Source organism: Lathamus discolor, chromosome 2, assembly GCF_037157495.1.
Source record: "Lathamus discolor isolate bLatDis1 chromosome 2, bLatDis1.hap1, whole genome shotgun sequence".
In the NCBI taxonomy this organism is placed as follows: domain Eukaryota; kingdom Metazoa; phylum Chordata; class Aves; order Psittaciformes; family Psittacidae; genus Lathamus; species Lathamus discolor.
The window spans coordinates 84,290,763-84,305,248 of NC_088885.1; the positions used below are offsets into that span (position 1 = coordinate 84,290,763).

The 14,486-nt window shown below is 37.3% G+C and overlaps 1 protein-coding gene across 1 annotated transcript in view; it reads left to right on the top strand.

The window, feature by feature from the left end:
* The window catches only part of DNAH5 (dynein axonemal heavy chain 5), a 127,466-nt gene that overhangs the window by 13,195 nt on the left and 99,785 nt on the right, over positions 1 to 14,486 (top strand). Inside the window, exons 3-12 of the mRNA XM_065667603.1 lie at positions 3,185 to 3,319; positions 3,636 to 3,720; positions 4,897 to 5,060; positions 6,722 to 6,943; positions 7,471 to 7,608; positions 8,208 to 8,384; positions 9,113 to 9,226; positions 11,597 to 11,704; positions 12,412 to 12,534; positions 14,094 to 14,309. Of these exons, the coding sequence (XP_065523675.1) occupies positions 3,185 to 3,319; positions 3,636 to 3,720; positions 4,897 to 5,060; positions 6,722 to 6,943; positions 7,471 to 7,608; positions 8,208 to 8,384; positions 9,113 to 9,226; positions 11,597 to 11,704; positions 12,412 to 12,534; positions 14,094 to 14,309 (1,482 nt within the window). The remainder of the gene's footprint in view (positions 1 to 3,184; positions 3,320 to 3,635; positions 3,721 to 4,896; positions 5,061 to 6,721; positions 6,944 to 7,470; positions 7,609 to 8,207; positions 8,385 to 9,112; positions 9,227 to 11,596; positions 11,705 to 12,411; positions 12,535 to 14,093; positions 14,310 to 14,486) is intronic.

Below are 14,486 nucleotides of genomic sequence, written 5' to 3' on the forward strand. Positions count from 1 at the left end.
AAACTGGTATTTTGACCAGCTTCCAGTCTAGTTTGAGTGTTTTCAAAACTTTAAATTAATGACAAACTATTGAAAGCATTGAAGTTAAGTTTCTTCAACTTTTTTTTGGGACAACTGAATCCTAAAAGTGAGGCAGAATTGTGTTCATCTGACTGCAACAAGTGAAAAGTGAGAATTTGTGATTGGGGAACACTTCATTTGGGGAGAAGTTTTTAGAAATGGCAGATCATCAAAATATGGAAGCAAGACAGGCAGGATGTGTTCTTGAATTGCGTTGTAGCAGCTATCAAGAAAAACATGCATGTAACGTGTAGCAATTGGATGTCCACCGGAACAATGCAAATGCCTTTCAGAAATAGCGTGATAAATGCAAGTGAATGTCTTTAACAATCATAAAACTGTACCTTTACTATTGAGTTAAAAATTCCTTACATTCTCTAGGTAAACTTCATTAAAATAATTTAAATTAACTGGCTTTTTACGGTTTTGTGACATATTAACAACAAGCTCTTGTTGTGGGACTTAGACATAAAATATTGCACAATGCTATGTGAACAACTACACAGTAGCTACTGTATTTGTTATAGAGCTTGAGAGACTGCAATTAAATGATTGGAAACATTAAAAGAACCGAAACAAACGTTGGGGCATGATTTCCCAGTTTGAGAAGGTGCTCATGATTTCAGCCTACATAAATAGCAACTTGTAGAAGAAATGGAGACTATGAACATTTTACGGGGCCATCTGTATAGGTGGAGTTGGGAACTGGTAACTAATATAAGATGAATACCTTGTGTAGTAATATATCTGAAGTTCTATACTGGAAACACAGCAGAATATAGAAGTATTCTCTGTAGTTAGTAAAACAAAGAGGTTTTTGCTAGATAAAATAGAAGCTAGCTAATTGGCAAAGTATTGGTTGTATTTTTTATGTTAAAGATGAATCATCAGTTGTGCTCATATTACTGAAAGAACAGTTTTAGGTTTCTACTGTTATAATCTAGTGTGAAGCTGATTCAGCCCAAAATGGTTGCTTTTTTTGTGCCTAACTAGGGGGAAAATTTCTATGCTGATTTGAGAACATGTAGGAAAGGCCAATCCTGTGGTGACATTTCACTTTTGCGAAAGTGGTGACTGCTTTAGGGAATGACAGAGGTAAAATGGCATAAAGTGCATGTATAAATTAGTCTGCTACTGCATTCATCAGGTGTGTCTGTGTATGTTTGTCTTTCACAGGGAAAAACATTTCCAGTACATTCAGCATTTATGAAAGTGTGCTAGTAATTATGAGTTTACCAAATATTTGAAAATTCCTCCAGAAAGTAGGAAAGATGCTTACATAACGGTATAAAGTGTATTAAGCAAGTTCTATTGCCTCTGCAGAGGCTGGTGGATAAATCACTTGTGCATACTTTAAACAGTTACTAGTTGTTTTTTTTTTTTTTTTTTCCCATAATCACTGGGGAAATAAAGATTGAATTTACCACCATTGAAACATAATTCTAAATTTCTTTTGGAAATGAAATGATATTAAATCTTGTAATCCACAAGCACAACAATACCAGTAACTATTCCAGAAGGCTATTTTGTCTTTAATGTAATGATGTGTATTACACACGGGAATTCAATTTAATTAGAAGAGTAGGCATACTGCTTGAAGAATTGTATAATAACTATAGTTAAGCACATTTATAAACACTTGTGTACCTTGGGGCTTGTGGCTTGTTTTACTTCTCATTATATCAAAGAGATAAGGTATGAAACCTCAGTTCCCTCCAGCAGCATCTGTCTTTATTAGAAAATGCTTACAATATCTTCCACAAATAACAAAGATGGGTCTGAATCCGATCTTGATGATCATATATGAATAGATTTGAAAATCTGGGACTAAGGACTTAGGGTGTTGAAAATAACTTGAAGAATGATGGAGCTGTACACATAAAATACCTCTTCCTCTCTGTGGCAGCTGAGGCATGGACTCCAGTTGTGATGCAACCAAAATCATTTATTGAATGCGCTCATGGGCTTTTTATAGACCCCTGCCTAGTGGTTAGCAATTGTTAGTATCTGTTAGTTTCTTTTTAGTACCTTTTGCAACATCATACACTTTTCTCAACCAATCACATTATTGTTCACGTGCTTTTGCTTGAACAATTTATTTGTTCTTGGATGTATAAGCACATTTATCTGTTACCACTTTCTGCTATATTATTACTTTCCATTTTCCCTTAAACACACATTCTTTTGTCCCCTCAGTCCACATTGGAGACTTTCATTAGCTCCTGGGAAAGTCCTGGCTACAGCATTACATCTTTGTCTTCAGTAGCTTCTTTGTTTCAATGTCTACAGTTCTCAGAGATTATCTCGGTGATCTAACTTTGACTCCTCTTGACTCCCATGGTTTACAGCTGATGAGGGTCAGAATGTCCGTGCTTTCATTCAGGTCTGCTGGCACAGCTTCTTGTACAGCATTCCCCACACTTCTCCTCCCTCTCCTCCCTCTCCTCCCTCTCCTCCCTCTCCTCCCTCTCCTCCCTCTCCTCCCTCTCCTCCCTCTCCTCCCTCTCCTCCCTCTCCTCCCTCTCCTCCCTCTCCTCCCTCTCCTCCCTCTCCTCCCTCTCCTCCCTCTCCTCCCTCTCCTCCCTCTCCTCCCTCTCCTCCCTCTCCTCCCTCTCCTCCCTCTCCTCCCTCTCCTCCCTCTCCTCCCTCTCCTCCCTCTCCTCCCTCTCCTCCCTCTCCTCCCTCTCCTCCCTCTCCTCCCTCTCCTCCCTCTCCTCCCTCTCCTCCCTCTCCTCCCTCTCCGCCCCAGGATTTCAGCAAATAGTATTGCACAAAAGACCGATGATAGAGATTTTGTGCTAAATCTGAAAACAGAACCCAGGGAGTCAACTGCGAAACTGTAATGGATAGCTTATAGAAATAACCATTTGTGATTACTTATATTGTGATATATTGTGATGATATAATGTGAAATATTGTGTGATATTGTGTGATAAATATTGTGAAATATTGGTGAATATTTATATTAAGAATATAAACCATAAGTATGGAGGAATGTAATAAGCTTTACCTTTTAAAAGAAAGTTTAGAATTTCTATTTTTGTCTTCAAAATAGATTTCAAATTATTCATTGTCCACTTTGTGATTGTGAATTATTCATTGTCCACTTTGTGTTTTGTAACAGCAAAAGCTCAAGGAAGAGAGGGAGGCTAAACGTGCCAGGCTGGATGGCAGGCATGACTACTTACTGGACACCATTGCCTGCTGTGTGAATCTGGACAAAGCAGAAGTAGAAGATGAAATTCTTGATGGCAACCAGGTAATCTGATGAACTTGATAGTGAAACTCATAGGGTGCTTTAGAATTGATATTACTATACTCTGTGAGATATTTATCAGACTTCGTGTCTGAGATTACTCTAGTTTTCTCTTAAACATATTTCTCAGCAGTTTGAAATTAAATTGAATGAAAGTGTCCTTACTTTCAGAACCTATTGTGATGATTTTGAAATTGATTAGATATTTTGCTTTCCAGTGGTTATAGTTAGCACAATAAGTTCTGTGACTGTATTTAATGCAAAAAAAGCCTTTTAATATTGGGTATGCTATGCATAATCTCAACATGATCTCAAACAGATAGAGCGCATTGACAAATTCCTGGCCCCTGGAGGTCTGCGTCATCTGATGTTCTACTATCAAGATGTGGAGACAATGGGTACAGGTAAACCAACTTGGGCTCTCCAGCAGCGTGTAATAGTTGTGCTGAGCAAGTGTGTAAGGAAAAAGCAACTAGTAAAGTTCTTGTGTGCTGGGGCTTAAGGCAGATCAAGGTTGGTTGTATTGGGACACCAATCATTGATCATGAAATGAGGATTGATAAAATTACTGAAGCTTGTCAGTGCAGTTCCACATATTGCTTGTATGCAGCAGCAAAGTATTCCCTTGTGAGCCCAGCAGCTCTTGTCGGGGGGGGCTGAGCAATGGTTTTCAATAGTCAAAAGATGACTTTAATGCGAGTTGAGCAGTGACGGGTGCTCTGCCCCTCCCTGTCACGCCACCAGTGTTCCCTAGAACCTCTTCATATTTCTTGGCACTTGACCATTCATCCAAGTGGTCCTGCTACCAATGGCCCCAAGAGGCCTGCAGGATGTGTAGTAGGGCCATTATCCCAGAATTCCCTTTTGCTCATTCTGTTTACTTCCCCAGTGCCCACATATTATCACACTCTTGGGGAAAGCCTATAGTGTGGGGAGGGGGACTTACGGGTGGCCACCTGATCCAAAAATAGGGATCTTTGGGCACATAGTCACATGCCTGAAAGAAGAAAGGGTAAGGGACCTGGCGCTTTTTGCATTGTTTTGAATGTTGTCCTTTAACTACTGGTGTCAGCAATTCACTTTTTGATCTTTCTGTTGTTGCAGTATCTCAATAAGATGTGTATGAACACAATTTTACTGTAGAAGAACATTAGAAAACTAGTATCAGAGGAGTAACATGGCCAAAACCACTATTTAAGATATTTATTCCCTCCTCCATTCCACCTCAACCGAAGACACTGCTGCTACTTGCTGACTCTTTACAAGTGTTACCAACAGCCTAAACGTGGGAGCAGCATATTCAGCAATCCTGAACTTTTGCTTAGAAGGAATAGAAAAGAAATAAGTTAATAGAAATAAAAGGCTTTTGATGTGAGAATAAGAAAATTAGATTAAATAGTTCTTACTGTGCTGTGAGGATTCTGGATGCTGCATGCTGTGAGTGGGTAGTCCCATGGGGTGGTTCCCAGGGGCTGGGACTCAAGGGATACACAAATGATGACTGAATTGTTTGTTTAGAAAACTTTTATTTGAATAAATAATCAGTGGGTTTTAAATATTCCTTTAATTTGAATCTATAGAGCAATTTGGCCTTCTGGAAACAGGAATGACCTCTCATTTGACAAAGAAAAAGAAACCTAAAGTGTTTGTGACGGAGGGAAAAAAAGTTGCTTTAACTGGTGTGTGCATTTTCTTCGTTAGATCTAGTCTTTTTAAACACATCACAACTGAGAATATTCGCCAGGTAAGGGTCAGTGACTGCTGGTCACTGTACATAATCTTGTTTAAGTTTCATTTTAGGGTATTTGCTCTCAGTATGTGATATGACAGCCTTTGATATGGGGGCATGAGGAAAAGGACACAGTCTGTTTATGTGAAACACAAGGCAAAACAGGAGGGGAAGGGAAAAGCTCCAACATTATCTAGCAGTTGCAACTTGAAGTGTATCATTGCTATGAAGAAATGAGGCTAAAGGAGAAAATTTGTAATAATCTAGAATAACAAAGAGTAATTAGTCAATACCTAAATAATAAACTGTTTAATCTGAATAAGTGCTAGCAAATCAATGAAAAAACCAGTTAAGAATGGCTTTGTTTTTGAGAGTGTACATGCAAATTATATACAAATAAGTTTTTACTGGTGAAAGACTCCTTAAATCTATGTCAATCTGTAGTGAACAAAGCTGCATCAAGTGCTGCAGTAATGAGGAGAACAAAGTAAAATGTGCAGTATCCCACAGCTGTAAGTTATCAGAGTGCTAAAGGAAGAATGATGGGCTGAGGATTTGGCGTGGTGGAAAACTTTCAATGCACTTTAAAATAAGGGCTTTCAAGTACAGCCTCTAAATCAGCAAGTTTTAACTTTCCCCATCTCTTCTAGGGGTGGGAAAACAACCAAACCAAAACCTCTAAACCTCTTTAAAACTGTATTTTGCCCAGATAGGCAAGAAATAGAAGAACAAAGGGTGGGTGAGCTGGTGTCATCATCGGGTTATTATGACTTTTACACATATATGCTTTAAAGTTTTATGCTGACTTCTTAATTTTTATTTTTTTATGATTTTGAAAGGTCTGGCTTAGATTTTAGCCAGTTATATACTATTTAACATTTGAAGGGTGGTTTTTTTTTTGTTTATTAATAATGCTTGCAAGCTGGTATGTGCAAATGAAAGATGTGTAAATCAGACTTCTTCACAAGTAATAATATAGTCCTGGATGATAGTAAAGGATACCTTAAAGCTAGGAAAGACAAGCTGTAAAGTAAAGCTGGTATGTGTGAGGATGCATCTAATGTGTGACACTTGAATACAAGTTGTTTGGTGTTAAATTATGTTACCGAAAAAAAAATCATGTGGTACCTTCTAATGAAGAAAAATATGGCTGGCAGATTAATGTAATTTACTTTAGAAGTCAGAAGAGTAATTTTCAGAATTTCTCTCTCAAACTGGATAAAGGTTTTCTTTCTGGACCAAAATCATTGGGCAACTGCAAATTGGGTTTAAGTGTAGTTCATAACTCTTCTGGTATTTAAGCCTTTTAAATGCATTGATCTCTGCCTATATGTGTATATATATGAATATATTAAAAAATAATATTCAGATAGCTTTAGAAGTGGCAGACTAGAATAATTTTATTCACCCATATAAGCTAAACTTTAAAAAAAACGGTCTCTTATACTCTCATTGTATTTTGAAGTATTTTCAGATCTTCATTTCCTCAGTTTTGTATGACAAACTGTGACCCTGTGCAAATATTGCAGCCTCTGTTAGCAAGACTTGTGCTGGTGGTGATTGAAGGGCGCTTGTACTGGTAATTTTTGAGGTGATCAAGGCAATAGGACAGGAATAAATACAGTGATGGCAAAGTTTTGTTTTCTATTTTAACTTTTACTGTTTTTCTTTTACAGGAAGTAAATTTTAATATGATGAATGTAGGTCGAGATGGCTTACTAAAAAGTGTTGAGCAGTTGATATCGGAAATCTTCATTCCAGCCTTACAGACTATGGACCATGGCTGGGTTGAACTTACTGAACCTAAACTAGCTTCAACTGTTAAGCAGAACTTCCTTAATTCTCTTGAAGTATTTGTTAGTGTGCTATCTGGAACTCAGCAAAGTCTGTTAGAAAAGGTAGTATGTTCACGTGGCAAATAGACATTGAGCTAGCTGAAGAATGTCTCTTGCTCTGGAGCGCTTGAATTAACTGCTGCTGTAGAATACTCATAAAAATAGCTTTTGTTAAACTAGACAAAATCAACCCCCCCTTTTTTTTTTTTGTTGTCATCAGTTTTATGTTGATCTCTGGCTTTAAGAATTCTGGGCGTGCTTCTGTTCTTGTTTGTTCTGGTGCCATTAACCATTTGAGCTATTAATTATTTGACTCTCCAATGGCTGTGTCCACTCTAAAATCAAGAATGATTAATGCCTGACAACTGGTTGCTTTAACTGTTAATTTCTGCTCAGCCTTTGTGAAGGAAAGAGCATGAGAGCACAAGGTGCCAGGCTGGTGAAATCTCCAGATCCCAGTGTTCAGTTCTGACTCAAACCAGTTTAATTTAAGCTGAAGTGGGGATATTAAGCAGGGTTACTTTTTGAAGTTCTTGGATTATTTGTTACGAACATTTCAGAATTTCAGGGTTTTTTAACCTGTGTTTTAGATCAATCTGAAGAATTGTGAAACATATGATCTGAAAAATCTAAGAGGACCTTCAGATTACTTGATGGCTGCTAACAGCACAGATGCTCTTGAAAAAATTGAAGTCTGCATGAAAGGATGGACCAAACAAATTGAGCAGGTGATAATACTGAGCAATTGTAAAATACGGCAACATCTGCATATTGACAGATGATGAGTTTAATCCTGCTGGTGTGTAGCTACCTTTCTGTATAATTAGATGAGATCAATCCCTGTATTTTACAGCATTGTTTGCATTTTGTGTGCTTTTACTTCTGCATGAGAATATTATTGAGAGATTTTTCCATCTACAGGTAAATAGAGCATACATGTGTCTTTGGAAGCTTAGACCCTGTTTTTGGTATTCATCTACTCTTAAAGTAGAAAACAGTAATTCTCAGTGGATTTAATGAAACAAAAGGAACACAATAATTCACTGAACACTGTTCTCAGTGGTCAAAATGTCACTTTGAAAAGTACTTTGCAGGTTATTTGCAGAAAATGTAATTTTCTGTAACAGTGCCCTTGAGATGCTACTCCCTTTTTGACTCAGAACTAAAAAAGCCATGCAAAATTAAGGCCTCTTATGTGAGGTGGTGGCTGAGTTGTGTAATTTATTGTGGGAGGTTAATACTAGAAGTTAAATTATGAATTAATCCATAGTATCCATGCAGATAAAAAATATTAGTATCATTCAATAATATTAGTCTATGATAAAAGGTTCTTGCAGAAAATGATCAGTTGAGAAAGGAAGCTGATGACCTTGGACCGCGAGCAGAGCTTGATTATTGGAAAAAGAGATTGTCAAAATTCAACTACCTTACAGGCCAGCTGAAGAGCCCAGATGTGAAGGCAGTGCTTGGAGTACTCACTGCTGCTAAATCCAAGATGCTGAAGGTTACTATTTTGACTAATGATGGATGTAAAGACTAGAAATGCTTTGTGTACTGTAGTTCATTTTGGCAATGTGTGTAACATTGCTGGTGGGGAAAATACTGAAGCATCTTTGGCTTTTGTTTTCTTTGTCCTTTACTATTTCTCATCTTGAGTGGATAAAATTTAAATCTATCATAATTTATTGGAGAAGACTGAGAATCCCTTTTGTCTAAAGGCTGATAATGTTCTGCATCTACATGGTTCAACAGAAATAAATACTTATAAATCTTTGAAAAGTTGATTATTAAATCAGAAATTGATTTAATGAATTGGAGAGTTAATGAAGAGAAAAAAACCCACAACTTTCTCATGCTTTTACAGTGCCTCTCAAAACTGCTTGTGGGGTCATAACTTCTCACATTGACACAAAGAAGTTAAAATCACAAATAGAAAAATACGTGAATAAGACATGAGACAAATGTCCATCACTCCATCAAGCAAAAATGGTTAACAGATGATGTCTGTATATTTTAGAGCAGCTTGTCTTGACACTGCTACTGACACAATCTGTTGAGCTGAGTGGTCTAAACTATGTTCAAAGTCAAGTAATTAAAGCCAAAAAAGGACTTGCTCCTCATTTTGGGTAAACAAGTAACTCTCAAGTAATAGATCTGTACTTTCAAACATGTTTAATGACTAATAACAAAGCAACTTGGGTTTATTTTTCTTTCCCAACTTTTTATTCTTAGAACTGGCAAGCGCTGGATATTCGCATCACAGATGCAGCAAATGAAGCTAAAGATAATGTGAAGTACCTCTATTCTCTGGAAAAATATTATGACCCATTATACAACAGCGATCCTGTAAGCAGAACTTTTTAATTCTTAACATAAATCTCTAAAGGCCACTAAAATGAATGTATTTTGCACGATCAGTTTGGAAATTACATAGCATTTGAGGTATGCATCTCCAGACTGACACTTTTTTAAAGTTATGCTGAAAGTGGTCTGATGGGATTTCTGACTACAAAATAAAGTACTTGTTATTTTGTTGCTGTAGTATCTATGCAGCTTTTGGTCTGATGATGGGACTGAATTCTGTGCTATGGGAGGAAGTGAAATCTTTGAGATTAAAAATAAAAAATAAAAAATGTTGTGTGTGCGTAAGTGAACCTAGCACTATGCTAAAGACAAAGGCTGGGCTTTTGTCTTTGTGTTGGTGGCCAGGTCATGCTTAGCCAAACATCTATAATGCAATTTTCAGCTACTTGGGTTAGGAAAACAAATACAGTTATGCAAATATTCAGGTGTAAATACAAACGACATTCTTGTAACATAGTAACAGGACCTTACAAGCATAACAAGTAATAAACAAAACCAGCCAACCTAAAGCACAGGGTAGGAGGTAGGATTCTTACTGTCCCATTATAAGCTAAAGTAGGTGGCAAATTATTGCTTTTGTTAAAAGTTTTTCAACTGACTGTATGGATCTTTATAGTCAGAGACACATGACGAGTAGCTATGAAGATTTAAAGCTTTGATCATCCAAGCTACCTTTCTTTCTCTCTCCATAATTTTCCCAAAGTGAAATTGCTTCCAAACAGTGCTCTGAGCAACCATGCTGCAGCTCTGTTTGTTTCCACTTACTACACACTATTAGAACAGTGTGTTCTTTCGGTGTTTTCCAGTATGATATTTGAGTCTCTCTGGTGAAAGGTTGGGTATGATACCCATAGAAACCACAGTTAAAGTTAAATATGCTTGCTACAGGCACTGTGCAGGGTCTGTTCAACTTGATCTGCTTTGTGCTCCCCTTACTGACTTTTACCAAGGAGGAAGTAGCGTCATCTTCAGAGGTGTTTAGCTCTGAGGAGAGTACAGAACTTGGGGTGGAAGCCATTGAGGTATGGAGTGTACCTTTTCCTTACTGATATTTATCAGTAAAATATTTAGAAGCAGTTTGTCAGTAGAGTAAAACTGACATTTCTTTGAGATTCAGACATGAGGAGGACCTGCCTCAAAAATCTTTGTCTGGCCTATTCATGGGCTGAAGACAGGATTGCTGGGGTCTTGAAATGATGCTTTTCTTCAAAGTATTTAGCAAAAGGCATTTCTCTTGTACATAATAGTTACTGAAAACCATATAGGGTATTAGGGAATTAAAATGGTGTGGTGGGTTAACCTTGGCTATGGCCCAAGCTCTCTCTCACTCCCACTCCTCAACAGGATGGGGGGAGAATATAGCATAAAAAAGCTCATGGGTTTTTTCAAAGACATAGGGATCATTTACCTATTATAATCATGGATGAAACAAACGTGACTTGGGACAAAGTAACTCAAGTTCTTGACAGTTAAAATGGGTTTAGGTAGTGAGAAACAAAGGCAAAAATTAAAACCACATCTCCTTACCACTTCGCCCCTCGACTCCTGACTTATTTTCTTCCTCCTCAGAGCAGCACAAAGGGATGGGGACTGAGGGGTTGCAGTCAGCCTGTATGGCTCCTTGTCCTACACTTTTCCCTGCTGTGGCCTGGGGACCATCAGGGCTCACAGAGCTGTTTCTCACCTGGCTCCCCTCAGCCCTGGCTGCCGGGCAGTGTTTTCCCCTTACCCAGGCTTTCTCCAAAGTGTCCGTCCGTGGCTGAGGAGTTCAGCTCTGCCCTGCGGTGGGGCCGTTGGAGCCGGCTGGGACCAGCCTCTCCTCACAAGGGCTGCCTCTCTCGCCAGCACCTGCAGACCTGCACCCCAAAGAATGGCCTAGAAGATCACCTCCTCCCAGATACTTCATCTACTGTATTAATTTTTTTTATTACCTAAATGCCACTGCTATAGGAAAGTTGGTTGTAGTTCCTTTCTTCAAATGAGTGCTATGAGCCTTAATATAATTTTCTTATTAATCTATTTATGTACAAGCTTAGATCAGGTTTAGTGTAAGAGTGTACAGACATGCAATTTTCTGTGAAAATAAGTGGTACTTTTGGAGAGGCCTTTGTCTTTATCAAATTTCAATTGTTATCAGAACATTTCCAGCCAAGACTAGTGAAAATTTTTCCCTAAAATTGAACTGGAGAGCTTGGAGGGTGAAGTAGGACAGGCCCAGGAAAAGGGAAGCAGAAATGTTAAGGAGACCATGTTCATAATGCTCCTGTGTTCAATTAGATGTTGAGCTAATGCATGGCAACAGAAGTACACAGCACAGAAGTACTACAGTTCAGACTCTGTGTTTCTTTCCAGGTGTCCATGGTGGATGCTATTCCAGGACTCATAAATGCAATAAATATGATTCAGAGTATCTCTGAATATTACAACACATCTGAAAAGATATCCTCACTGTTTGTGAAGGTTGGTGCTTCAGCATGAAAGGGAATTTTCAGGAATTTTTCTATGTGTTGTTGCTTGAGTATGAGAGACAATACATAAATTGAGCAAGCAATTGAAGAGGCAGCATTTTGGTCAATTTAATGCTGCTTTTTGAATGTTTAAAGAATCAGAAATAGCGATAAAACTAGTTCAAAGTTACAATTTATATTATTGTCTGTAATTTGGAGTTGTAAGAATTTTTTTAGACTTCTTGACGATCCAGGGCTGTTCTCAACCCTGACATGAATTGATTGAGGAACTTTCTGTTACAATGAGTCTTACCTGTGGTGAACTGCTTTTTGTAGCCCTTAAACCTCCTTATGTTTGCCTAAAGATGGAAAGGCAACTGGAAGGACAACCTATTCTTCAATGATCACATTCTCTTGATTTTACCTTTGCTTTCAGAGGTGTTTCTTTTCAGTCTTATGACCTTGTAGGTCTCAGTGTCATTTCAGGGTTGGTACAAAGTGCTTAGGTTTAAGGTGAGCATAGTTAATCAACAACATTTTGATGGCGTAATGGTCTGGGGGTTTGATATTACAAGGGGAACAGCCTATGTGGCTGGTGTTTGGTATTGCTGTTTTGCAGGCTGTAAGCAGTGGAGTCAAAGGTAGGGGATGAGACTGAAAGAAGGGCAAGTTCTGCTTTGTCTTGAAATGTTTTTTTCACAAGATGAAAATTGTTTTTAGGTGACCAATCAGATGATTGCAGCATGTAAATGTTACATTACAAACAACAATACGGCCACGATCTGGAATCAGCCCCAGGAGAGTGTTATGGAAAAGCTACAAGCAGCCATTAGACTTAAACAGGTAGGTGGGAGAGCACATGGAAAACAATATAAGGTGATTTACGAACATGTGGCTAGAAAAACTTTATTTTAAACAAGAAAGGAATGTTATAATGTCTGAAAAAGGAGCAACTGAAAATACCCTTAGGACCTGAAACATTTATATTATGACTAACAGGGAATTTAGACCAGTGTCTGTTTATCTCCCAGAAACAGGATTTCAATGGTTAGCCTAACTTAACTATGCTTGTTATATGAGAATTACTTGGATTGTCATGCCTGAGTTTCTTTAGAAAGTTTCTTACATGATGAAGATGGATGTGTGACAGAAATGAAAACAGAGTGAGTTACTGAGCTGAATGTGTTTCAAAGATATGTGGATAAGCTATACATTTAGAGAGGGCAGTTCAGTGAACTGAGAATTCAGCCGTTGCAGGCTGCATCCAATCAGAACATCTTCTGTTTCAATTTATGCCTGCTGCTTCTTGGCCTCTGTTACTTTGAAGAGCCTAGTTCTGTCTTTCTGATAACTTCCCTGTAGATTTCAGAAAGTTCATATTAGGTTTTCTCTCTTATTACTTTTTGATTCTTAAATAATATGTGATTGGAAGACTAGAATTTTATCCTGATACTTTCTGAAGAAGCAAATCTTGCATGCTTATAGTACAAATTAGTGTAAATGTATATGATGTGTTAGCATCAACAGTGAGTAGCAAGTTTGTATATTTCTATAAACATATAGCAAATGATTCAGTTGCTGCATTAATATATGGTGAAGGATTAGTTTATTTCAGTCTGGTTAGTTCCAAAACCTTTTAGAAAATCAATAGATTAAAACTTAAAATTTGAATTACTTAACAAATTTAGGAAATTCTGGGCCCTTCTTATTAATATTTCCAAGAGCGGTTATTCGTATTATATTTGATATAGAAATAACATTGTAATTTAAAGATTATTTTCTTGAAAGAAACCATTTCAAGCAAATCTGGTGACTACGAAAATAGTGTATTGGAAGAATTTAACTTTAACATGTTTGAAGCAAGTTTTATGACCAGTTAAGAATGCAGAATGAAAACTGGAAGCTGCTAAATTTAGGAAGGTTTTTGTTCTGGAAACTGATTTTTTTGAAAATTCCAAATATTATTACTCAATAAAACTGGTCAGCACACAGTCATTATTTTCCGTCTCTGAAAACTGAAATTTGGGTTGTCATCTTGGATATTCAGTAAACATATCAAGCCCTCCTATAAAATAGAGGAAACTGAATTACATACTAGGTAAGGATGAAATGTATAAATACATAAATGTGCAGTTCATTGATTTGATAAAATGTGCGATCCTGTAATGGTATTGTTGGGATAATTTTCAGAGACAAATCCTGCTACTGAGTTTATAGTTCTCATGTTTGTTTATCGATAAAAATTCTACTTGCTATCAAGATAGGAAAATATCTGTCTGCCTAAAGTGTTCCACCTAATGATAGTGGCCTTTATTATATGCTTAACTTCTTTTTTTCTGGGTTTTCTATTTTTTTTATTAACTAATTATTTATTTATTTTAATTAATTCTTTTTTTTTCCAGGAATATCAGAGTTGCTTTCGCAAGGTAAAAGAGAAATTGGAGCAAAATCCGTCTGAAAGACAGTTTGCCTTTAGTGAGGTGTATATCTTTGGAAAATTTGAATCCTTTCATCGACGTCTGGTAAAGATAATAGATGTTTTCAATACTGTGAAAACCTACTCAGTTCTACAGGAGTCTCAGATAGAGGGATTGGAAGGAATGATCACAAAATATGAGGTACACAGTAAATTTTGGATATCCTGTCCGTCTGACATGAACTTTAAACAGCAAATAATTATGAAAATTAGAAATGTGTCTATCAAGAGAAAAATTAACTCTAATTTGTGCTGAAATTACCAAGTAGTACTTATTGACGTAACTGTGTGATTGATGGGGAAGCAAGCAGATCAGGTG